Source organism: Thalassophryne amazonica, chromosome 23 (genome assembly GCF_902500255.1).
Source record: "Thalassophryne amazonica chromosome 23, fThaAma1.1, whole genome shotgun sequence".
Classification (NCBI taxonomy): domain Eukaryota; kingdom Metazoa; phylum Chordata; class Actinopteri; order Batrachoidiformes; family Batrachoididae; genus Thalassophryne; species Thalassophryne amazonica.
The window spans coordinates 3,696,866-3,721,432 of NC_047125.1; the positions used below are offsets into that span (position 1 = coordinate 3,696,866).

The 24,567-nt window shown below is 40.8% G+C and overlaps 2 protein-coding genes across 6 annotated transcripts in view; one reads left to right on the forward strand and one right to left on the reverse strand.

Annotated features, from left to right (window-relative positions):
- LOC117504826 (NACHT, LRR and PYD domains-containing protein 12-like) overlaps nucleotides 1-4,312 on the reverse strand; it is a 31,324-nt gene extending 27,012 nt beyond the window's left edge. For 3 of the 5 annotated variants that reach the window (XR_004558904.1, XR_004558903.1, XM_034164365.1), the window contains exons 1-2: nucleotides 4,183-4,312; nucleotides 3,581-3,677 (exon numbers count right to left, since the gene is read on the reverse strand). Coding sequence is in view for 1 of the 5 variants with exons in the window: in XM_034164365.1 (XP_034020256.1) it covers nucleotides 3,581-3,663 (83 nt within the window). In the remaining 4 variants the exon portion in view is untranslated. The remainder of the gene's footprint in view (nucleotides 1-3,580; nucleotides 3,678-4,182) is intronic. The other 2 variants (XR_004558906.1, XR_004558905.1) reach the window with 1 other exon arrangement.
- LOC117504818 overlaps nucleotides 1-24,567 on the forward strand; it is a 3,434,143-nt gene that overhangs the window by 1,221,485 nt on the left and 2,188,091 nt on the right. The gene's annotated exons all lie outside the window — the stretch shown is intronic.

The window sequence follows — 24,567 nt, forward strand, 5'->3', positions numbered from 1 at the left end:
GATAAAGCTGGGTATCATCTGCGTAACAATGAAAATTTAAGCAATACCGTCTAATAATACTGCCTAAGGGAAGCATGTATAAAGTGAATAAAATTGGTCCTAGCACAGAACCTTGTGGAACTCCATAATTAACCTTAGTCTGTGAAGAAGATTCCCCATTTACATGAACAAATTGTAATCTATTAGACAAATATGATTCAAACCACCGCAGCGCAGTGCCTTTAATACCTATGGCATGCTCTAATCTCTGTAATAAAATTTTATGGTCAACAGTATCAAAAGCAGCACTGAAGTCTAACAGAACAAGCACAGAGATGAGTCCACTGTCCGAGGCCATAAGAAGATCATTTGTAACCTTCACTAATGCTGTTTCTGTACTATGATGAATTCTAAAACCTGACTGAAACTCTTCAAATAGACCATTCCTCTGCAGATGATCAGTTAGCTGTTTTACAACTACCCTTTCAAGAATTTTTGAGAGAAAAGGAAGGTTGGAGATTGGCCTATAATTAGCTAAGATAGCTGGGTCAAGTGATGGCTTTTTAAGTAATGGTTTAATTACTGCCACCTTAAAAGCCTGTGGTACATAGCCAACTAACAAAGATAGATTGATCATATTTAAGATCGAAGCATTAAATAATGGTAGGGCTTCCTTGAGCAGCCTGGTAGGAATGGGGTCTAATAAACATGTTGATGGTTTGGATGAAGTAACTAATGAAAATAACTCAGACAGAACAATCGGAGAGAAAGAGTCTAACCAAATACCGGCATCACTGAAAGCAGCCAAAGATAACGATACGTCTTTGGGATGGTTATGAGTAATTTTTTCTCTAATAGTTAAAATTTTGTTAGCAAAGAAAGTCATGAAGTCATTACTAGTTAAAGTTAATGGAATACTCAGCTCAATAGAGCTCTGACTCTTTGTCAGCCTGGCTACAGTGCTGAAAAGAAACCTGGGGTTGTTCTTATTTTCTTCAATTGGTGATGAGTAGAAAGATGTCATAGCTTTACGGAGGGCTTTTTTATAGAGCAACAGACTCTTTTTCCAGGCTAAGTGAAGATCTTCTAAATTAGTGAGACGCCATTTCCTCTCCAACTTACGGGTTATCTGCTTTAAGCTACGAGTTTGTGAGTTATACCACAGAGTCAGGCACTTCTGATTTAAAGCTCTCTTTTTTAGAGGAGCTACAGCATCCAAAGTTGTCTTCAATGAGGATGTAAAACTATTGACGAGATACTCTATCTCACTTACAGAGTTTAGGTAGCTACTCTGCACTGTGTTGGTATATGGCATTAGAGAACATAAAGAAGGAATCATATCCTTAAACCTAGTTACAGCGCTTTCTGAAAGACTTCTAGTGTAATGAAACTTATTCCCCACTGCTGGGTAGTCCATCAGAGTAAATGTAAATGTTATTAAGAAATGATCAGACAGAAGGGAGTTTTCAGGGAATACTGCTAAGTCTTCTATTTCCATACCATAAGTCAGAACAAGATCTAAGATATAATTAAAGTGGTGGGTGGACTCTTACTTTTTGAGCAAAGCCAATAGAGTCTAATAATAGATTAAATGCAGTGTTGAGGCTGTCATTCTCAGCATCTGTGTGGATGTTAAAATCGCCCACTATAATTATCTTATCTGAGCTAAGCACTAAGTCAGACAAAAGGTCTGAAAATTCACAGAGAAACTCACAGTAACGACCAGGTGGATGATAGATAATAACAAATAAAACTGGTTTTTGGGACTTCCAATTTGGATGGACAAGACTAAGAGTCAAGCTTTCAAATGAATTAAAGCTCTGTCTGGGTTTTTGATTAATTAATAAGATGGAATGGAAGATTGCTGCTAATCCTCCGCCTCGGCCCGTGCTACGAGCATTCCGACAGTTAGTGTGACTCGGGGGTGTTGACTCTTTTAAACTAACATATTCATCCTGCTGTAACCAGGTTTCTGTAAGGCAGAATAAATCAATATGTTGATCAATTATTATATCATTTACCATGCCATAGGTATTAAAGGCACTGTGCTGCGGTGGTTTGAATCATATTTGTCTAATAGATTACAATTTGTTCATGTAAATGGGGAATCTTCTTCACAGACTAAAGTTAATTATGGAGTTCCACAAGGTTCTGTGCTAGGACCAATTTTATTCACTTTATACATGCTTCCCTTAGGCAGTATTATTAGACGGTATTGCTTAAATTTTCATTGTTACGCAGATGATACCCAGCTTCATCTATCCATGAAGCCAGAGGACACACACCAATTAGCTAAACTGCAGGATTGTCTTACAGACATAAAGACATGGATGACCTCTAATTTCCTGCTTTTAAACTCAGATAAAACTGAAGTTATTGTACTTGCCGTAGAAACATGGTGTCTAACCAGATCCTTACTCTGGATGGCATTACCCTGACCTCTAGTAATACTGTGAGAAATCTTGGAGTCATTTTTGATCAGGATATGTCATTCAAAGCGCATATTAAACAAATATGTAGGACTGCTTTTTTGCATTTACGCAATATCTCTAAAATCAGAAAGGTCTTGTCTCAGAGTGATGCTGAAAAACTAATTCATGCATTTATTTCCTCTAGGCTGGACTACTGTAATTCATTATTATCAGGTTGTCCTAAAAGTTCCCTAAAAAGCCTTCAGTTAATTCAAAATGCTGCAGCTAGAGTACTGACGGGGACTAGAAGGAGAGAGCATATCTCACCCATATTGGCCTCTCTTCATTGGCTTCCTGTTAATTCTAGAATAGAATTTAAAATTCTTCTTCTTACTTATAAGGTTTTGAATAATCAGGTCCCATCTTATCTTAGGGACCTCGTAGTACCATATCACCCCAATAGAGCGCTTCGCTCTCAGACTGCAGGCTTACTTGTAGTTCCTAGGGTTTGTAAGTGTAGAATGGGAGGCAGAGCCTTCAGCTTTCAGGCTCCTCTCCTGTGGAACCAGCTCCCAATTCAGATCAGGGAGACAGACTCCCTCTCTACTTTTAAGATTAGGCTTAAAACTTTCCTTTTTGCTAAAACTTATAGTTATGGCTGGATCAGGTGACCCTGAACCATCCCTTAGTTATGCTGCTATAGACGTAGACTGCTGGGGGGTTCCCATGATGCACTGTTTCTTTCTCTTTTTGCTCTATATGCACCACTCTGCATTTAATCATTAGTGATCGATCTCTGCTCCCCTCCACAGCATGTCTTTTTCCTGGTTCTCTCCCTCAGCCCCAACCAGTCCCAGCAGAAGACTGCCCCTCCCTGAGCCTGGTTCTGCTGGAGGTTTCTTCCTGTTAAAAGGGAGTTTTTCCTTCCCACTGTAGCCAAGTGCTTGCTCACAGGGGGTCATTTTGACCGTTGGGGTTTTACATAATTATTGTATGGCCTTGCCTTACAATATAAAGCGCCTTGGGGCAACTGTTTGTTGTGATTTGGCGCTATATAAAAAAATTGATTGATTGATAAACTTACTTGTATGCTGTATATATATATATACTGAGTGTGAATAATGACGGTGTGGCGATGTGAGTTCTGACCTGTGACCTGGTCAACAGTCAGTTTCAGATCCTGGTCTCACCTCTGATCTTTGATCTGGATCTCATGGTCCCCACACAGACCGGTTTTCAGGGGTCCCTCCTCTGTGTCCTCACACTGATCCATGTCAGAGTCCACACCTTCACACAAACAACAACATGCTGTCACACAGGATTTCCCAGCATTCCTCTGTGTCACATGACAAACTTGAATCTCTTTTCTTTGTCTGTTTGAGCCTTTATGAGGTCAACACCTCTTTTCTTTTTCCTCTCACACATTATTAAAGTGTGTCTTGTAATAATTTTATCATAAAAACAGCTGGTTACACACCTGCATTGACTGAAGAAAGTTATTGTTTAAAAACTTTCAAAACACAACATGAAGTGACTTTAACTGAAGCTTTCTTTACAAAATTATCTTTTCTTATTCTTGAAATCCACCTCATGAAATATACTGTGACGTTGAACTTGACAAAAATGAAAAAAAAAAAAAGTGTGACTCCACCGTGGACCTCTGCCGGCCGTACGACCTGAAAAAATGTTGTATCCACAGGAACAAAACAAAATACCACCACAGTCAGACAGAGGAAACAAACTACAAACGAACACTTTATGACATCATCTGAACGTAAAAGAAAATATTTACCTGATTATTAGCAGCCAAGAGAAGAGACAAAAACACAGACAACAGTCCAAAAGAGAATTAAAAAACAAAATAACCTCTCAGCTAAATGTCCACCTCAAACCCAGGAACCAAAGTGAGACACAGAGAGACAGATTTACTGTAAGAACATGACGTCTCTGACAAACCCGACAAACCAGTTCAAGAGAAAGTCCAACAATCAACAATGTGTGTGTGTGTGCATGCGAGGTCACACACACACACACACACACTTGAGGTGTGTGAGGTCACAGACACACTTGAGGTCTGTGTCCGTCCGCACACAGACTCACTCTGTCCTCCTCGTGCTCCTCTTACAGACCTTTAATGCACCAAAAACACTAAACACACATTCATGGTTCTGGTGTCTGCTCGTGCCCACAGCATCATGGGTAACTGATGCACCTGTGAAAGACTCACAGATCATACAGTTACAGTAATGCAGGGTTGTCATGACAACCAAGTACCCATGCAGCTTCTCTACCGACTCGATAAGTCCGTCTGTACACGTGCTCAGCATGAAGGTGGGATCAGAGTGCACGTGATGGACTGACCACAGATTTTATGAAAACACAAGAACCGAAGTAATAAAAAAAAAATCTTTTTGCTCATTTTGTCTGCAGCAGGTTCTCTTGGATTTTTCCTGTTTTACTGCAAACATAGAAAAGAGTAAAAGGTCAAAGCTCATAGAAACTTAAAGCAGACAAAAAATAAATAAAATCTCAGCTCACCTCTGCCAGACATCTTGTGCAAGATTCAAGTTTTGCTAATTTGTCCTCATTTTAACTAATTATTTGTCTTCTGCTCGACCTTCAAGCTGTGACTGTTGACAAAAGCTGTTGTAGACTGTCCAGTCACACTCATTGAGACTTGGAAGTCCTTCAGTGGTATTGTGGGTGTCTTTGAGGCTTTCCTAACTTATCAACCTTTACTTGTTATGAGTTTCTTGTGGCTTCCCTCACTGATCAATCTTTCAGTTGTTATAAGTGTCTTGGTGGCTTCACTCATTTTCCAGTCTTTCAGTTGTTATTATGAGTGTTATGTGTCGGACGCAGCTCGGAGAACCGACCAGCGTTTGAAGGACCCAGTATGAAATAAGCAGAGCACGGTACAAAGGCTAACTGAATTTAATACATAACAGTGATAATATAACAAAGATAATATAACAAAAAGGTGCGGCCTGGCGTGGTGCGCTCCCAGCAGCGCTAACGGTCCGGAGCCAGAAGCTGTTTCGGACCCAAGGACCCCGCCGACACCCCCCAGGTGGCCGCAACAACCGAGTCTGTGAAAGAAGGAACCATTATGTGAGTCCACACTCTACACACAGAACACTTAAAGGTGTACAAACAGCAAACACTTCCTGGCTTGATTACAGATCAGCTTCCCAACCTGCAGGCATGGAACATCCAGTTCACAAAACTCCACCGCAGTGGAAGCTGATACATGACTAACATACAGCTCAATACAATAAGGTGTGAGGGACACCACATTTACTGACTGTATAACTGTTAGTCACAAAATCTAACGTACCTCAGGAAGTGTGCTGACGAGCGTGAGACCTCACCCCCTCCTCTTTCACAGACTGTGCATCAAACCTGGACGTTTCTCAGCATCCGCTGCTGATGAGATGGCTCCCGAGACGACGATCTCACCCGTCTGGTCACAAGGTCGAGTCTCTGGCAAATACACACTGTGCACTCCAGTCTTAAATGCCAACATGCTCCAATCCATCCAGATGCACCTCAGCTGTGAGTCCTGACGAGTCGCAGGTGATCAGGGTGAGGTCCTGACAGCCTCAGCAACACAGCCACTCAGTCCCAAACGCACGCCACCTGGGAGGAAAACAAACAGACAAACAAACCGGCAGCCAGGCCCCCCCCAGCCATATAACAATGAGTGTCTTGTTGGTTTCCCTCAATTTTCAATCCTTCAGTTATTCTGTTATTAGTAATTGGAACGGGCCGCGGCCTCAACTTTACTTAAATTCTGGGTCTTTTAGTGAAGCTTAGGGCTAGCGGCCGGCGATCACCTTAGAATTTCTTCTGTTTTTCTTGTTGATTAATGCTGGCAAATTATACAGTATTTTTTGTGTTTCTGATGCCTGATTTTGTTTTTTCTCTGTTTAAGGTGCAGCTCCATCAGAGATGGGAGTTGTATTTGTGTTGGCGACCCTCCTGTCCTGTGCACCAACAGCATTTCTTGTATATTCGTCCGTGAATTGTTCTGTGAATTATTTCTGTAATTTATGTTTGTAGCATGGCCCAAGCAGAGGGTCACCCCTTTGAGTCTGGTCTGTTTGAGGTTTCTTCCTCAGAGGGAGTTTTTCTTTACCACTGTTGCTCTGGGGGTTGGTAAGGTTAGACCTTACCTGTGTGAAGCGCCTTGAGGCAACTCTGTTGTGATTTGGCGCTATATAAAGGAAAATAAATTGAAATTGAATTGAATTCAGTTGTTAAGAGTGTCTTAGTGACTTCCCTCATTTTTCAAATCTTCAGTTCTTATGAGTGTTTTGGTGGCTTCCCTCATTTTTTCCAATCCTTCAGTTGTTATGAGTGTCTTGTTGGCTTCCCTAATTTTCAATCCTTCAGTTGTTATGAGTGTCTTGGTGGTTTCCCTCATTTATCAATCCTTCTGTTGTTATGAGTGTCTTGTTTGCTTCCCGTAACGTCCTTCCTCATGCACACTCACACAGCTTTTGAGCTGGACCTCCTCCAGACAGACTGATCACATTGTCACATATTTAGATTTTTGTTCATAGCTGATTTAACTGAACACCAAGAATCTTCAGGAACTTGAGAACTTTCTTGTATTTTGTTTTCATCAGGTTGTGACTGATTTCAGCAGGTTGAATGTAAAAGTTTGTTTGAAGCTTTTCAGTAATTTACTGTTTTAGCTGCAAACACATTCAGAATATCGATATTGTCCAAATATTAGTTTTATAAATGATAAACCTGGTGCAGCACGTCACCACGACGCAGCTCGTCTGATCATTACCTGAAAACTCCTCCCTTTAAGGCGGAGCTTCCAGATCACCAGCACACTGTCAGTCTCTCTGTTCTGTTCCATGTTCTAATGTGCACCTGTTAGTTTTTCTCCTCACAGCCTCAGTATTGAATTTAAAGGTCATTTAAAAAGTCATTTCTGTGTTTGTTGCTAAGAGACAAAGACAGTGTTGTTTTTATGGATATTTTTAACACAGGAGTCAAACATTCTGCATCACCAAGCGGTTCTGACTGAACTCTCACCCTGGACGGACAGCCTCACTGTGGTTTATAGAACTTCCTGGACTTGGTACTGTGGAGCTGCAGGTTAAAGTCCATTTAAGGTGCGGTTCAGCTGATGCAGACATTTGTGTTCTCACTTACAGTTCTGTGTGTGTGGTAAAGAGGCTGTGGAGGTTTACCTCAGAGGTTCTCACAAACGTAATCTTTTTCTTCCACTTTGGTCCAAGAGTTTTCATCTCTCCTGTTGCTTGCTGATGATCAGGTCAGTATTTGACTTTTGGCTGATTTTATAAAGTTTTAAATGTTGTTTGTTTTCTGGAGGAATCACCTTCAAACTTGTACTTATGTACTGACTAGATCAGACACTTCAAGCCCACGTGTTCAAATCCATGTGAATCTGTTGATGCATCAGGAAGGGCATAAACCTTTACAGTGTAAAAATTGTGCCAAATCAATTTGTTGATCTACTGTGGAGCCCGGAATGAATCACAAGAATCCAAAATAAATTTATAATGGACTTGATTGTGTAATATTAACCATCAGTGTATATTTGAATCTGGATCATTATTAGATACATTATTCCAGGTATGTTGTGTAAAAATGGTGCTTTTCATTCTCCAGGAATCAGTCAACTTCATCTCACAACTATACTCAACAAAAATATAAACGCAACACTTTTGGTTTTGCTCCCATTTTGTATGAGATTAACTCAACGATCTAAAACTTTTTCCACATACACAATATCACCATTTCCCTCAAATACTGTGCACAAACCAGTCTAAATCTGTGATAGTGAGCACTTCTCCTTTGCTGAGATAATCCATCCCACCTCACAGGTGTGCCATATCAAGATGCTGATTAGACACCATGATTAGTGCACAGGTGTGCCTTAGACTGCCCACAATAAAAGGCCACTCTGAAAGGTGCAGTTTTGTTTTATTGGGGGGGATACCAGTCAGTATCTGGTGTGACCACCATTTGCCTCATGCAGTGCAACACATCTCCTTCGCATCATCCGTGAAGAGAACACCTCTCCAAAGTGCCAAACGGCAGCGAATGTGAGCATTTGCCCACTCAAATCGGTTACGACGACGAACTGGAGTCAGGTCGAGACCCCGATGAGGACGACGAGCATGCAGATGAGCTTCCCTGAGACAGTTTCTGACAGTTTGTGCAGAAATTCTTTGGTTATGCAAACCGATTGTTCCAGCAGCTGTCCGAGTGGCTGGTCTCAGACGATCTTGGAGGTGAACATGCTGGATGTGGAGGTCCTGGGCTGGTGTGGTTACACGTGGTCTGCGGTTGTGAGGCTGGTTGGATGTACTGCCAAATTCTCTGAAACGCCTTTGGAGATGGCTTATGGTAGAGAAATGAACATTCAATACACGAGCAACAGTTCTGGTTGACATTCCTGCTGTCAGCATGCCAATTGCACGCTCCCTAAAATCTTGCGACATGTGTGGCATTGTGCTGTGTGATAAAACTGCACCTTTCAGAGTGGCCTTTTATTGTGGGCAGTCTAAGGCACACCTGTGCACTAATCATGGTGTCTAATCAGCATCTTGATATGGCACACCTGTGAGGTGAGATGGATTATCTCAGCAAAGGAGAAGTGCTCACTATCACAGATTTAGACTGGTTTGTGCACAGTATTTGAGAGAAATGGTGATATTGTATATGTGGAAAAAGTTTTAGATCTTTGAGTTCATCTCATACAAAATGGAAGCAAAACCAAAAGTGTTGCGTTTATATTTTTGTTGAGTATAAATCAGGAATTATTCCATGATAGTTCTGAAATGCTCACAAACAGTCAGGAGGCAGACGAATGATTAACTAAGACCTGATTACAGGTTTGGTACAATAACCCTCATAAATCTTTGAAGAGGCAGTTAAGCACTAAATGTCATCAGCACGTAGGACTTTGTTCTGGGGAGCTGCAGCTTAAAGTCCATTTAAGGTGCAGTTCAGCTGATACAGACATTTGTGTTCTCACTTACAGTTCTGTGTGTGTGGTAAAGAGGCTGTGGAGGTTTACCTAAGAGGTTCTTCTCACAAACTCAATCTTTTTCTTCCACTTTTGTCTGTGTTTTCATCTCTTCTGTTGTCTGCTGATGATCAGGTCAGTATTTGACTTTTGACTGATTTGACTGATAAAATGTTAAGTGTTTCCTGGAGGAATGGCCTCTATCTCTCCTTCATGGGAATGTTATTGTTCCTGTGGATCCTGGTGGGACGGTGGGTGAGGTTCTGTTGGCTGTTGACCAGCAGATCACACATGGTTATTTACTGGATGAATGAGACAGTGATGGTATGAGGTCTGGTGAGGAACACAGACATGTCAGTGACATCATGGAGAGTTTTCACACAGGCTTCACTACTGTCCAATCAGCTGGCTCATCTGGTGTCCCTCTGTTTGTTTCCAATCAGCTCTTGCTGGTTACTTTGGAGGTTTACTTGTGTCTGTAAAATGGGACTCTCAAACTCTGGATGTGTCTAAATAGTGAAGCAGAGTGACTTTTCCCAGCTGAGGTCACATCAGATCTTTTCAATGACAAACACCTGTTTTTTTTTATCTTTAGTCTGATCTGGACTGAAAATCTGATTTTTGCTGTGCACGTGCAACAGTCCCTGTGAGAACTGGGCATCATTGTTTTTCCAAAGAACTTCCATTGCTAAGAATTCAATAGTGATTTTGGCTGTTAGACTGCAAAATTATTTCTTCCACTGCCAAATCAAGTCTCCATTTATATCTGGGTGGACTGGGAAAATGTAAAAGAAGTGTCAAGTCCAAGGTCATTGACACTTGACACGAACTGACACCCCAACAACAACAACAAAAACCCTACATATTGGTGCCTCAACTCATATTCCACTGACCTACCTGCTGTGTATTCTAAGAAAGCTTCACAAAAAGTTTCTTTTGGCTTCTCCCATTTTATATTAGGTCTTCACGACAGATTTAGTTTGGATCCACATGTTGATTTGGCACATGGGTTATGCTGGATGCCCTTCCTGATGCAAGTCCACATGTGCAATCAGAATGGGACATGGGTGGGCCTCAAACCACCCAAGATTTTAAATCAAGGCGAGTGTATGAACCAGAGTGATGTTCAGTAGAAAAGGGCTTACCATCATTTTCTTTTCTACCATTTGGAATTCTCTTTCACATTCATCTTGTCTTAAGATTGTGTTGTGTTCTCATTGCTGGATTCAGTCTGCAGCAGCAGCACTATCACAGCACCACCTAGCTGTGGTTGTCAAACAGGAATATCCATCTATTTTGCTGCTATGATGTTTGCAAATTCTGGCATTTCCTTGAAATGTTTCTTTTTATCTACTGGAATGACGCCCCAGTGTAGAGAACAACACTGGTGTTTGGTAAATGCCCGTTTTACCAACTCGTGAGTGTCGTTGCCAAGCAACACCTCCAATGCGCAAGAGTTTTTTTTACCTCTGGGTTGGGTTTTTGTTTACCTCCAGAATTAGTTGGCTGAAGTGAAACTCGAGCCGACTAAACGCATTGTGCAATGACTAATGTAAAAAAAAAATTAGTCGATTGCATTTAAACAAGATTAGACCGCTTTATGAAACCGGATCCAGTTGTTTGATTTGTGGGACCAATGACCATCATCTCAATGTCGTTACAATATAAGAGTAAGAAATTACTGAACCGCATTGAAGGCTGCACAAAGATCCAGCAGCAGCTCTGTGGTGGGATCAGAGTCCATCACCAGCAGAAGGTCATCCACCATCCTATTTGGTGTCGTCTCCACAGAGTGATAAGTTCAAAATGCAGACTGCAATCACTCAAAGACATCATCAGCAGCAAGATGAGCCACAAACTTCTGTTAAACAACTTTTTCAAAGTTTTTTAGAAGAAATTTAGATTTGATATTAAGGCTAAATTAATTTTTAATATGATCAAAACACTTTATTGCATTTTTAAGTAATCAACACAATAAGTAATCAAGTAATCAACACAATACATTTCATTTGATGGATGTGTTAAGAATGAAAGAACAAAAATCACTTAGAAAATCTTCAAATAAAGTCACTCGTGATTTGGGGGATTTTTTCCTACAGTAACTAGTCAATCAGTCCAGCTGTCAGACCAGATTTTTTATGTCAAAATTATTACCAAATACAAAGTGTTACCATCATAAACATTAAAACAGACATTCAGCAGAGAGATGAGTGTGTCACGTGACACAGAGGAATGCTGGGAAATCCTGTGTGACAGCATGTTGTGTTTGTGTGAAGGTGTGGACTCTGATATGGATCAGTGTGAGGACACACAGGAGGGACCCCCAAGAACCAGACTATGTGGGGACCATGAGATCCAGATCAAAGATCAGAGGTGAGACCAGGATCTGAAACTGTGACTGTTGACCAGGTCAGAGGTCAGAGTTCACATCGCTGCACTGTCATTATTCACACTAGCACACTTCCGTCTGTCCTATGTATCTCCATCTCTGTTTGGTTTCCCTCTGCCTCCAAACATGACAGGCACAGAGTTCAACAAACTGTCAGGTCTACAGAAAAAAATAATCTGAGCCAGCCTGCCCTCCATCCAGGACATATGGTTCAGGACCAGGAAGCAAGCTGGTAACTTCTCTGCAGACCCCTCATACCCTGGACACACACTGTTTAAACTCCTCCCCTCTGGTCGACATTACAGAGCTCTGTACATCAGAACAACCAGACACAGGAACAGTTTCTTTCCACAGGCCATCACACTGATGAACAACTCAACCTGCCAAAAAAGTCACAAATTCATCTTTTGAGTGGAATTCCACACGGAGCTCTGTGACAAAAACCTGCACATCTGCGCACTCCATCTGCAAGGTTTTAGCAATGCGCTTTGCAATGCCGGTGACCGATCTAATGCAGAAGCAAACCGTAAGTGCCGTTGCAGCAATTTTTTTTTTTTTTTTTTTTTGCCACAACCCTAACACTAGTTTAGGTCACATCATGTGACCTTCAGTTCTCTGGGTCCTTAAAATGGATGAAGTGGACATTGATCTGACACATCTGCCAACCAGAAGTGACGTCACCATGACCGGATCCTCCTGGCAGATGAAGCGGATGGCACATGTGACCATTCAAAATGGCAGCACCCATCGGTTCTAGGGCTCCTTATGGCGAATGATGCGCCTAGTTGAATTTATTTTTTATTCACCACTCAGCGTTTGATATTATAAACACATCTTTCTTAGTCCCTTTGCCTGGTCCATTGTTTTCACTTGGTGTGATATGAAGTGCATCTGCATGTTGATTTGGTGAAAATTTCACACAGAATGTTTTTTCTGATGCAACTCTGTATAACACTGAGAACGGGCAGGGATGGGTTTTGAACCGAGAACCTTCCACACGAAATACAAGCACATTTAATCATCCCTGGTGCAAACACATTATTGGATTATTATTACAACCCCTGGCAAAAATTATGGAATCACCGGCCTCGGAGGATGTTCACTGAGTTGTTTAATTTTGTAGAAAAAAAACAGATCACAGACATGACACAAAGCTAAAGTCATTTCAAATGTCAACTTTCTGGCTTTAAGAAACACTATAAGAAATCAAGAAAAAAAATTGTGGCAGTCAGTAACGGTTACTTTTGTAGACCAAGCAGAGGGAAAAAAATATGGACTCACTCAGTTCTGAGGAATAAATTATGGAATCACCCTGTAAATTTTCATCCCCAAAACTAACACCTACGTCAAATCAGATCTGCTCATTAGTCTGCATCTAAAAAGGAGTGATCACACCTTGGAGAGCTGTTGCACCAAGTGGACTGACATGAATCATGGCTCCAACACGAGAGATGTCAATTGAAACAAAGGAGAAGATTATCAAACTCTTAAAAGAGGGTAAATCATCACCCAGTGTTGCAAAAGATGTTGGTTGTTCACAGTCAGCTGTGTCTAAACTCTGGACCAAATACAAACAACATGAGAAGGTTGTTAAAGGCAAACATACTGGTAGACCAAGGAAGACATCAAAGCATCAAGACAGAAAACTTAAAGCAATATGTCTCAAAAATCGAAAATGCACAACAAAACAAATGAGGAACGAATGGGAGGAAACTGGAGTCAACGTCTGTGACCGAACTGTAAGAAACCGCCTAAAGGAAGTGGGATTTACATACAGAAAAGCTAAACGAAAGCCATCCATAACACCTAAACAGCAAAAAACAAGGTTACAATGGCCTAAGGAAAAGCAATCGTGGACTGTGGATAACTGGATGAAAGTCATATTCAGTGATGAATCTCGAATCTGCATTGGACAAGGTGATGATGCTGGAACTTTTGTTTGGTGCTGTTCTAATGAGATTTATAAAGATGACTGCCTGAAGAGAACATGTAAATTTCCACAGTCATTGATGTTATGGGGCTCCATGTCAGGTAAAGGCACAGGGGAGATGGCTGTCATTACATCATCAATAAATGCACAAGTCTACGTTGATATTTTGGACACTTTTCTTATCCCATCAATTGAAAGGATGTTTGGGGATGATGAATTCATTTTTAAAGATGATAATGCATCTTGCCATAGAGCAAAAACTGTGAAAACATTCCTTGCAAAAAGAAACATAGGTTTAATGTCATGGCCTGCAAATAGTCCGGATCTTAATCCAATTGAAAATCTTTGGAAGTTGAAGAAAATGGTCCATGACAAGGCTCCAACCTGCAAAACTGATCTGGCAACAGCAGTCAGAGAAAGTTGGAGCCAGATTGATGAAGAGTACTGTTTGTCACTCATTAAGTCCATGCCTCAGAGACTGCAAGCTGTTATAAAAGCCAGAGGTGGTGCAACAAAATACTAGTGATGTGTTGGAGCGTTCTTTTGTTTTTCAGGATTCCATAATTTTTTCCTCAGAATTGAGTGATTCCATATTTTTTTCCCTCTGCTTGGTCTAAAAAAGTAACCGTTACTGACTGCCACAATTTTTTTTTCCTGATTTCTTATAGTGTTTCTTAAAGCCAGAAAGTTGCAATTTGAAATGACTTTAGTTTTGTGTCATGGCTGTGATCTGCTTTTTTTTTCTATAAAATTAAACAACTGAATGAAGATCCTCTGAGGCTGGTGATTCCATAATTTTTGCCAGGGGTTGTATAAAAGTGCACATTTGTCAGGTGACTATAATTATTTATTATTTAAAACAGAGAAAATTCCTTTTTTTAAGTCTTCTTCTTCTTCTTCTTCTTCTTCTTCTTCCTCTTAATATTGTTTTACTAATTTGGGAGGTCATGTGACTTATCTTTACATTGGACTTTACTGGAATTAAATAACTAAACAAAATATTTCATAATTAAAGAATAAATTGCAATCACAAAACGTGCATGACAATAATGCACAAAAATCACAAATTAAAGAGCTGATGATACAGAAAATAAAATGATGAACTGATATTTGCGTTTTACTCTTTGAGAGGCATTTTTAACAGGTGCAACTTATACTTGATACTAAAATCTAATGAGTATTGAGTACAGTATTTTCAAGAGTACTAAGTCACACCAGAATATAACTCACAGGGCCTCATCAAGTTGCAAGAAAACCATGAATTATTCTCCAGTAAAATACGTTTGATTTTGAGAAGAGTACTGTGTACTTAAATACTTTTTTAAATACTCAAACTTTTTACTTGTACAGTTGTGTGTGTGTGTGTGTGTGTGTGTGTGTGTGTGTGTGTGTGTGTGTGTGTGTGTGTGTGTGTGTGTGTGTGTGTGTGTGTGTGTGTGTGTGTGTCTGTGTGTGTGTGTGTGTGTCTGTGTGTTTAAAAGCATGAAGCTCAAAATCTTTATAATAGCTTTTATTTCCATACACACAAATGCACTGGGAACACTGACTGCACATTGTTTTCTAAATCAAAACATGTAGAAAGATTTTTTAAAATCAAATTTCTTATTACAAAATTTAAAGAAAAAGGAACATTTGGTGGTTAAAAATAGCAGTTTTCTTTGCAAACACAAACATATACTGTATATGTCATTCAAAGCGCATATTAAACAAATATGTAGGACTGCTTTTTTGCATTTACGCAATATCTCTAAAATTAGAAAGGTCTTGTCTCAGAGAGATGCTGAAAAACTAATTCATGCATTTATTTCCTCTAGGCTGGACTTTTGTAATTCATTATTATCAGGTTGTCCTAAAAGTTCCCTGAAAAGCCTTCAGTTAATTCAAAATGCTGCAGCTAGAGTACTGACAGGGACTAGAAGGAGAGAGCATATCTCACCCATATTGGCCTCTCTTCATTGGCTTCCTGTTAATTCTAGAATAGAATTTAAAATTCTTCTTCTTACTTATAAGGTTTTGAATAATCAGGTCCCATCTTATCTTAGGGAACTCATAGTACCATATCACCCCAATAGAGCGCTTGTAAGAGTAGAATGGGAGACCCTGAACCATCCCTTAGTTATGCTGCTATAGACTTAGACTGCTGGGGGGTTCCCATGATGCACTGAGTGTTTCTTTCTCTTTTTGCTCTGTATGCACCACTCTGCATTTAATCATTAGTGATCGATCTCTGCTCCCCTCCACAGCATGTCTTTTTCCTGGTTCTGTCCCTCAGCCCCAACCAGTCCCAGCAGAAGACTGCCCCTCCCTGAGCCTGGTTCTGCTGGAGGTTTCTTCCTGTTAAAAGGGAGTTTTTCCTTCCCACTGTCGCCAAGCGCTTGCTCACAGGGGGTCGTTTTGACCGTTGGGGTTTTTCTGTAATTATTGTATGGCTTTTGCCTTACAATATAAAGCGCCTTGGGGCAACTGTTTGTTGTGATTTGGCGCTATATAAATAAAATTGATTGAATTGATTGATAAATTTGAAGATTTATCTTTCCTCTGAATCACTGAGCAAATACTTAGTTGTGTAACCATGTTTCTGTTTCTGAGAACTGCTTCAAACCTGTGTTGCACTGAGTCGACTCACAAGTATTACTTCAGCAGTCTAAGAGTACTTGTACTTTAGTGCGTATTTTCAGCACTCTTTCCACCACTGCGCAGAGCTTTGTGTGTGTTCCAGACCACAGCAGGACACAGCACCCTCTGCTGGACCTGACCACACACACACACACACACACACACACACACACACACACACACACACACACACACACACACACACACACACACACACACACACACACACACACACACACACACACACACACACACACAGGATAGTGAAGCTGAGTGTGCAGTAAACAAACACAGGAATCTGTGCACAGTTTACAAATGTATTAATGGATGATGAACTGCTGTTTAATTTATTTCCAGCTGAGCCTCAGGGGCCTCCGTACAAATCTGAGGCCAAAAGAACTTTGACCAGACACAAAGGAGATCTGCTGGTCACTGGAGGTTTAAATGGTGGTTCAGAATGATCTGATCCTGACCATCACATCAAGGCTATAAATGGAGAGATGACGCCCTGTGCACATCAGCAAACATTGTTCCTGAAGATGTGTTTCCTTCTCTGGACACCACATTGTGAGATACATACATACATACATATACATATATATACATACATATATATATATATATATATATATATATATATATATATCACAGGCGACATTCAGTCCTGTCAGATTGTCCCTGGCACGTGTTGTCATCAATATACGTAGATTTTCTTTAACTCAGTATATTGAGGGGCAGTGCCATAGCACTCTCTTGTGACCAGCGGTCACTGTTTTAAATCAAATTAAATCAATTCAATTTTATTTATATAGCGCCAAATCACAACAAACAGTTGCCCCAAGGCGCTTTATATTGTAAGGCAAGGCCATACAATAATTACGTAAAAACCCCAACGGTCAAAACGACCCCCTGTGAGCAAGCACTTGGCGACAGTGGGAAGGAAAAACTCACTTTTAACAGGAAGAAACCTCCAGCAGAACCAGGCCCAGGGAGGGGCAGTCTTCTGCTGGGACTGGTTGGGGCTGAGGGAGAGAACCAGGAAAAAGACATGCTGTGGAGGGGAGCAGAGATCAATCACTAATGATTAAATGCAGAGTGGTGCATACAGAGCAAAAAGAGAAAGAAACACTCAGTGCATCATGGGAACCCCCCAGTAGTCTAAGTCTATAGCAGCATAACTAAGGGATGGTTCAGGGTCACCTGATCCAGCCCTAACTATAAGTTTTGGCAAAAAGGAAAGTTTTAAGCTTAATCTTAAAAGTAGAGAGGGTGTCTGTCTCCCTGATCTGAATTGGGAGCTGGTTCCACAGGAGAGGAGCCTGAAAGCTGAAGGCTTTGCCTCCCATTCTACTCTTACTGTTATGTGTCGGACGCAGCTCGGAGAACCGACCAGCGTTTGAAGGACCCAGTATGAAATAAGCAGAGCACGGTACAAAGGCTAACTGAATTTAATACATAACAGTGATACAAAATACAACAAAAGAAAGTGCGGTCTGGCGTGGTGCGCTCCCAGCAGCGCTAACGGTCCGGAGCCAGAAGCTGTTCGGACCCAAGGACCCCGCCGACACCCCCCAGGTGGCCGCAACAAACCGAGTCTGTGAAAGAAGGAACCATTATGTGAGTCCACACTCTACACACAGAGAGAACACTTAAAGGTGTACAAACAGCAAACACTTCCTGGCTTGATTACTAATCAGCTTCCCAACCTGTAAGCATGGAACATCCAGTTCACAAAACTCCACTGCAGTGGAAGCCGATACATGACTAACATACAGCTCAATATAATAAAGGTGTGAGGGACACCACATTTACTGACTGTATAAATGTTAGTCACAAAATCTAACGTACCTCAGGAAGTGTGCTGACGAGCGTGAGACCTCACCCCCTCCTCTTTCACAGACCGTGCATCAAACCCTGGACGTTCTCTGCATCCACTGATGATGAGATGGCTCCCGAGACGACGATCTCACCCGTCTGGTCACAAGGTCGAGTCTCTGGCAAATACACACTGTATACTCCAGTCTTAAATGCCACCATGTTCCAATCCATATAGATGCACCTCAGCTGTGAGTCCTGACGAGCCGCAGGTGATCAGGGTGAGGTCCTGATAACCTCAGCAACACAGCCACTCAGTCCCAAATGCACGCCACCTGGAAGGAGAAACAAAGGACAGAAACAAAAAGGCAGCCAGGCCCCCCCAGCCATATAACACTTACAAACCCTAGGAACTACAAGTAAGCCTGCAGTCTGAGAGTGAAGTGCTCTATTGGGGTGATATGGTACTATGAGGTCCCTAAGATAAGATGGGACCTGATTACTCAAAACCTTATAAGTAAGAAGAAGAATTTTAAATTATATTCTGGAATTAACAGGAAGCCAATGAAGAGAGGCCAATATGGGTGAAATATGCTCTCTCCTTCTAGAACCCATTAGTACTCTAGCTGCAGCATTTTGAATTAACTGAAGGCTTTACAGGGAACTTTTAGGACAACCTGATAATAATGAATTACAATAGTCCAGCCTAGAGGAAATAAATGCATGAATTAGTTTTTCAGCATCACTCTGAGACAAGACCTTTCTAATTTTAGAGATATTGCGCAAAAGCAAAAAAGCAGACCTACATATTTGCTTAATATGCGCATTGAAGGACATATGCCATGGCGTGACGCATGTCTCATCAGGGGGTATGATATCGCAATTGCAATCTATTTTTTGTCTTTATGGGTTCGATGCATATGCAAAACAGCATTGTAGAGCATGCATGACATGTGCAAAACACAACTCACAAGGCAATTTGAGACCCCCAAAGAGGCAAATTTCCAACACCACAATATCCCTTTCAAGTGATTCATATGGATTATATACAGCTGAGTAAACATGAAGGGAAGGAATTTTGTTTAGTCATAATTGATGCCTTCTCAAAATGGGTAGAATTGTTCCCTACAAAACATGCAGGTGCACTTACAGTGGCTAAGGCATTGTGCAAAGACATCATTCCATGATTTGGAATACCAGAAACAGTCTATTCAGATAATGGAGCGCATTTTGTTAATACAATAGTGCAATACGTAGGAGAAGCGCTACAGGTCAATCTCAAAAATCATCGTGCTTATCATCCACACAGTGCCGGATTAGTGGAAAGGACAAAGGGCACAATAAAAATAAGATTAAGGAAATGTATAGAAGAGACAAAACGAACCTGGATTGAATGTTGGACCTAGTAAAATTGTATATGAGAATAACACCAACACCATCAGGGTTAACACCATTTGAGATACTTTATGGACGACCATATCGTCTACCAATTTTGACATGGATACTAAAACAGCAGATGAGGAACAAACATTAGCAAATTTTATGAAAAAGACATTAACACAGAAAGAGATAACTTAAACACATTTACTGCCGAATAATTTTGATCTTCCACAGGACGGCCTTCCAGTAGTCTAGCCAGGAGACTGGGTGTTCATCAGAGTCCAGTCCTCGTTGGGAAGGTCTATACCAAGTGCTGTTAACAACACCAACTGCAGTAAAGATAGCGGAGAGATCAACGTGGATACATCACTGTAAGATACAGCGTGTGTTGGCGGCCTCCACAGTGGAAGGGGAAGTCTGGCTACAAAGGGAGTCTATTTAATTAGCAATAGATTGTCTCAATGCCAGTGAAGCAGGGAGATCCTTGCACTATTAGGTGAGGTGGTTAACAACACTGTATCCTAGCAATCATGACTGAACTACAGCAGACCCCGGAGCGGCGTGCTCAGCGCCGCCGCTGCCGGACTGTTGGTAGGGCAGCCGGTTGCGTTGTGATCTTAGTGTGTTTCGTGCTCCTCGGATTCCTGGCCTGGTGGTTGACCCAAGAATTGCAGCTCACTGTGGACCAAGCCAGAGAACAACGCAAGCAACGTCAGAAGAGGTTTATTCATAATGTGAATGAGACAGATGGACACCCTCATATATACCATACTAATATGTGTTACAGATATGTTCATTTATTGGCTATGGAATTACGTTACTAATTGTTATGTTTGTTCGCAAATACCTATATCCTCAACACACCCAGCTCTGACGGCTAAACCGTACCCTGCTAGGGTGACAGAATGTCTTATCATACGGATGCATAATCAAACTGTATTTCGGGGGCAGCAGTTCTCAGCAAATCTGATAAGATGTAACACCACTTGCCTCAGTGCAACCACTTATATGATAGGGATTTCAACAGAGGACGTACAAGCGTGCCCAAGTGCTGCTCCATTGACTAGACTGAAGGGAAACGCAAAAATATCATCACGTTAAATTGTCATCACAACGGCCATTCCCAATTTGCTTTTACGGGACAGGGAATAAAAATGTAGGTAAAATTAAGAAACGTCTGTGTACCCAAACGTATGTTTTATCAAATAATTTAAGCCTAACCAAAACATAATATGTGGATGGTACTTATCTTCATCACATTGGACGGGGATGTAATTATACAGGCTCCTGTCCATGGGGAACGGATGAATCATGTGCTTATGTTAGTAAGTTTTTGCTACCACCTGTAAATGGTATTCCGGTGTATGATGACATCTATTGGCTTTATGGTTCCAGACTGTACATGAGTCTCCCACCAAATTGGGGTGGTGTGTGTGCACCTACCCAGGTGACTGACCATACATATGTGGTAGGACCTCCACAGAGAAGAATGGCAGCACCAGACGGAGGAGATTGATATACCCAGATGTGTTACCACATAATCACATGTGGGGCTCGGATGTACTAAAGGACCAAAAAATTGTGGTCTGTAGGAGATAAAATAGCACATTCATTGTTCCCCTGGATAGGAGTGGGAAAAAATTCATTAATGATTGAAACTCTGAATTATCGATTGGGTCTGTTCATGAATGTAACTAAAAAAAAAAATAGTAGCAGCTCAAAACACTGAAATAGATGCTTTACGTACCATGGTGATGCAAAATCGCATGGTTTTAGACTTGCTTACTGGTTCACAGGGAGGAGTTTGTGTTCTGCTGAACACAACATGCTGTACTTTCATCCCAGACTCCATTCATTCAGTGGATATGCAGGACGCATTGGAAGAGCTGAATAAACTTCGTGATGCAATGCATAAAGACACCCTAGCCGTGAACCGGTGGAATCCCTGGTCCTGGTTGACTTCAGGACCATGTTGGCAGTTACTATTGAAAATGGTGACACCAGTTATTATAGTCCTAATTCTGATTGGACTTTGCATGTGTTGTGTGATCCCTTATATCAAAACAATGGTTGGCAAAATGGTGTCAAATACATTTGTACAGTGTAATCTGGCCTTCCAACAAACTATGCCAAAATATCAAGCATTGAAACAGTCAGACCTTAGTGGAGAAAACTGTAATGACTGTACTGAGAATTATGATGATATTGAAAAGCTCACAACTCCAGTTCAAGCTTGAACTGTTGACGTGATGAGTTAACACACTCTTAGCCTATGAAGCTTTAGCTGAAAAAGTAATAAGACAAGTGGTGTAGTCGAATAATACAGAAAAACGGTTCATTTATACCAGTCGGTAGGAGTGATGTATGGTGGTGGTGTGGTGATAACAGAATCTTTGACAGACTGCCACGAAATGTGTCAGGTATTGTGCATTAATATCATTATTGTTACCCATGACCCCTGAAGACGTTACGACATATGCAGCCTCTCTTATTCCTGAGGATTGGCAGAAAGGCATAGCCAGACATAGAGTAAAAGAGATTGGAAAGGAGTAGGAAATCCAACATATATTGACGCAATAGGAGTCCCCAGAGGAGTGCCTGACGAGTATAAACTGGTTGATCAAATAGCAGCTGGATTCAAATCTTCCATCTGTTGGTGGTGTTCAATTAATAAAAACGTGGACAGAATAGATTAAGTTAATAAACTAACTAACTAAGCTGGGTGATGCCTACTGTATGTTTAACAGGTGATAAACAGGTGGGAAATGTTAAGGATTTTATATATATATATATATGTTATCACTGTTAAACATTTGTACCTTTTGTCTTCTTTCTGATGAGAACGGTGTTGTGCTGTTTGCACTTAAACCCGAGAATGTACGTGTTATTCAACCTTGTTGGAGCTGGATGTACTTATTATTATTATTACACAACTTGTTTTCGTAGCCGCTAACGACTGGGAGTAAAAGAACTGAAGGTTGAATTTTGACTGATTGTGATGTGATGCTTAGTGTTCCAGGCAGATGCAGAACAGCTGATAACTGCAACAGACGAACGAGATGTGCTGACCTCCGACGATAAGAGTAAAGAAAGAAACTGTTTTTCCTTACAGCTGCGCTTATTGACGTATGTGTTTATGTTACGGGAAGAAACTTGTCTCGCGTTGTCCCCCCCCCCCCCTTAGGACAAGTTTTATGATGTGATGAGGGATTCACTAATAAAAAGAGCGAAGCGCAGGCCAGACTTTAGTGTAGCTTTGGTGTACAGCCTGGCCGCACTCCGCGCGTAAAATTTGACTTTCTGTCTCACTGGTGTTTCTTGACTCTGTTTGTCTTATCAAAGGTTTTAAGAATGTTTGGAGGAGAAAATACCCAACACATATCCTGATCAAAAATGACTCCAAGATTTCTCACAGTATTACTAGAGGTCAGGGTAATGCCATCCAGAGTAAGGATCTGGTTAGACACCATGTTTCTAAGATTTGTGGGGCCAAGTACAATAACTTCAGTTTTATCTGAATTTAAAAGCAGGAAATTAGAGGTCATCCATGTCTTTATGTCTGTAAGACATTCCTGCAGTTTAACTAATTGGTGTGTGTCCTCTGGCTTCATGGATAGATAAAGATGGGTATCATCTGCATAACAATGAAAATTTAAGCAATGCTTTCTAATAATACTGCCTAAGGGAAGCATGTATAAAGTGAATAAAATTGGTCCTAGCACAGAACCTTGTGGAACTCCATAATTAACCTTAATCTGTGAAGAAGCCTCCCCATTTACATGAACAAATTGTAATCTATTTGATACATATGATTCAAACCACTGCAGCGCAGTGCCTTTAATACCTATGGCATGCTCTAATCTCTGTAATGAAATTTTATGGTCAAAAGCAGCACTGAGGTCTAACAGGACAAGCACAGAGATGAGTCTACTGTCTGAGGCCATAAGAAGATTATCCTCTGCAGATGATCAGTTAGCTGTTTTACAACTACCCTTTCAAGAATTTTTGAGAGAAAAGGAAGGTTGGAGATTGGCCTATAATTAGCTAAGATAGCTGGGTCAAGTGATGGCTTTTTAAGTAATGGTTTAATTACTGCCACCTTAAAAGCCTGTGGTACATAGCCAACTAATAAAGATAGATTGATCATATTTAAGCTTGAAACATTAATTAATGGTAGGGTTTCCTTAAGCAGCCTGGTAGGAATGGGGTCTAATAGACATGTTGATGGTTTGGAGGAAGTAACTAATGAAAATACTGAGAACAATCAGAGAGAAAGAGTCTAACCAAATACCAGCATTACTGAAAGCAGCCCAAGATAACGATATGTCTTTGGGATGGTTATGAGTAATTTAATTTTTTCTCTAATAGTTAAAATTTTATTAGCAAAGAAAGTCATGAGGTCATTACTAGTTAAAGGAATACTCAGTTACTCAGCTACAGTGCTGAAAAGAAACCTGGGGTTGTTCTTATTTTCTTCAATTAGTGATGAGTAGTAAAATGTCCCGGCTTTACGGAGGGCTTTTTTATAGAGCAACAGACTCTTTTTCCAGGCTAAGTGACGATCTTCTAAATTAGTGAGACGCCATTTCCTATCCAACTTACGGGTTATCTGCTTTAAGCTGCAAGTTTGTGAGTTATAACATGGAGTCAGGCACTTCTGATTTAAGGCTCTCTTTTTCAGAGGAGCTACAGCATCCAAAGTTGTGCTCAATGAGGATGTAAAACTATTGACAAGATAATCTATCTCACTCACAGAGTTTAGGTAGCTACTCTGTACTGTGTTGGCATATGGCATTGGAGAACATAACAAAGAAGGAATCATATCCTTAAACCTAGTTACAGCGCTTTCAGAAAGACTTCTACTGTAATGAAACTTATTCCCCACTACTGGGTAGTCCATCAGAGTAAATGTAAATGTTATTAAGAAATGATCAGACAGAAGGGGTTTTTCAGGGAATACTTCTAAGTCTTCAATTTCCATACCATAAGTCAGAACAAGATCTAAAGTATGGTTAAAGTGGTGGGTGGACTC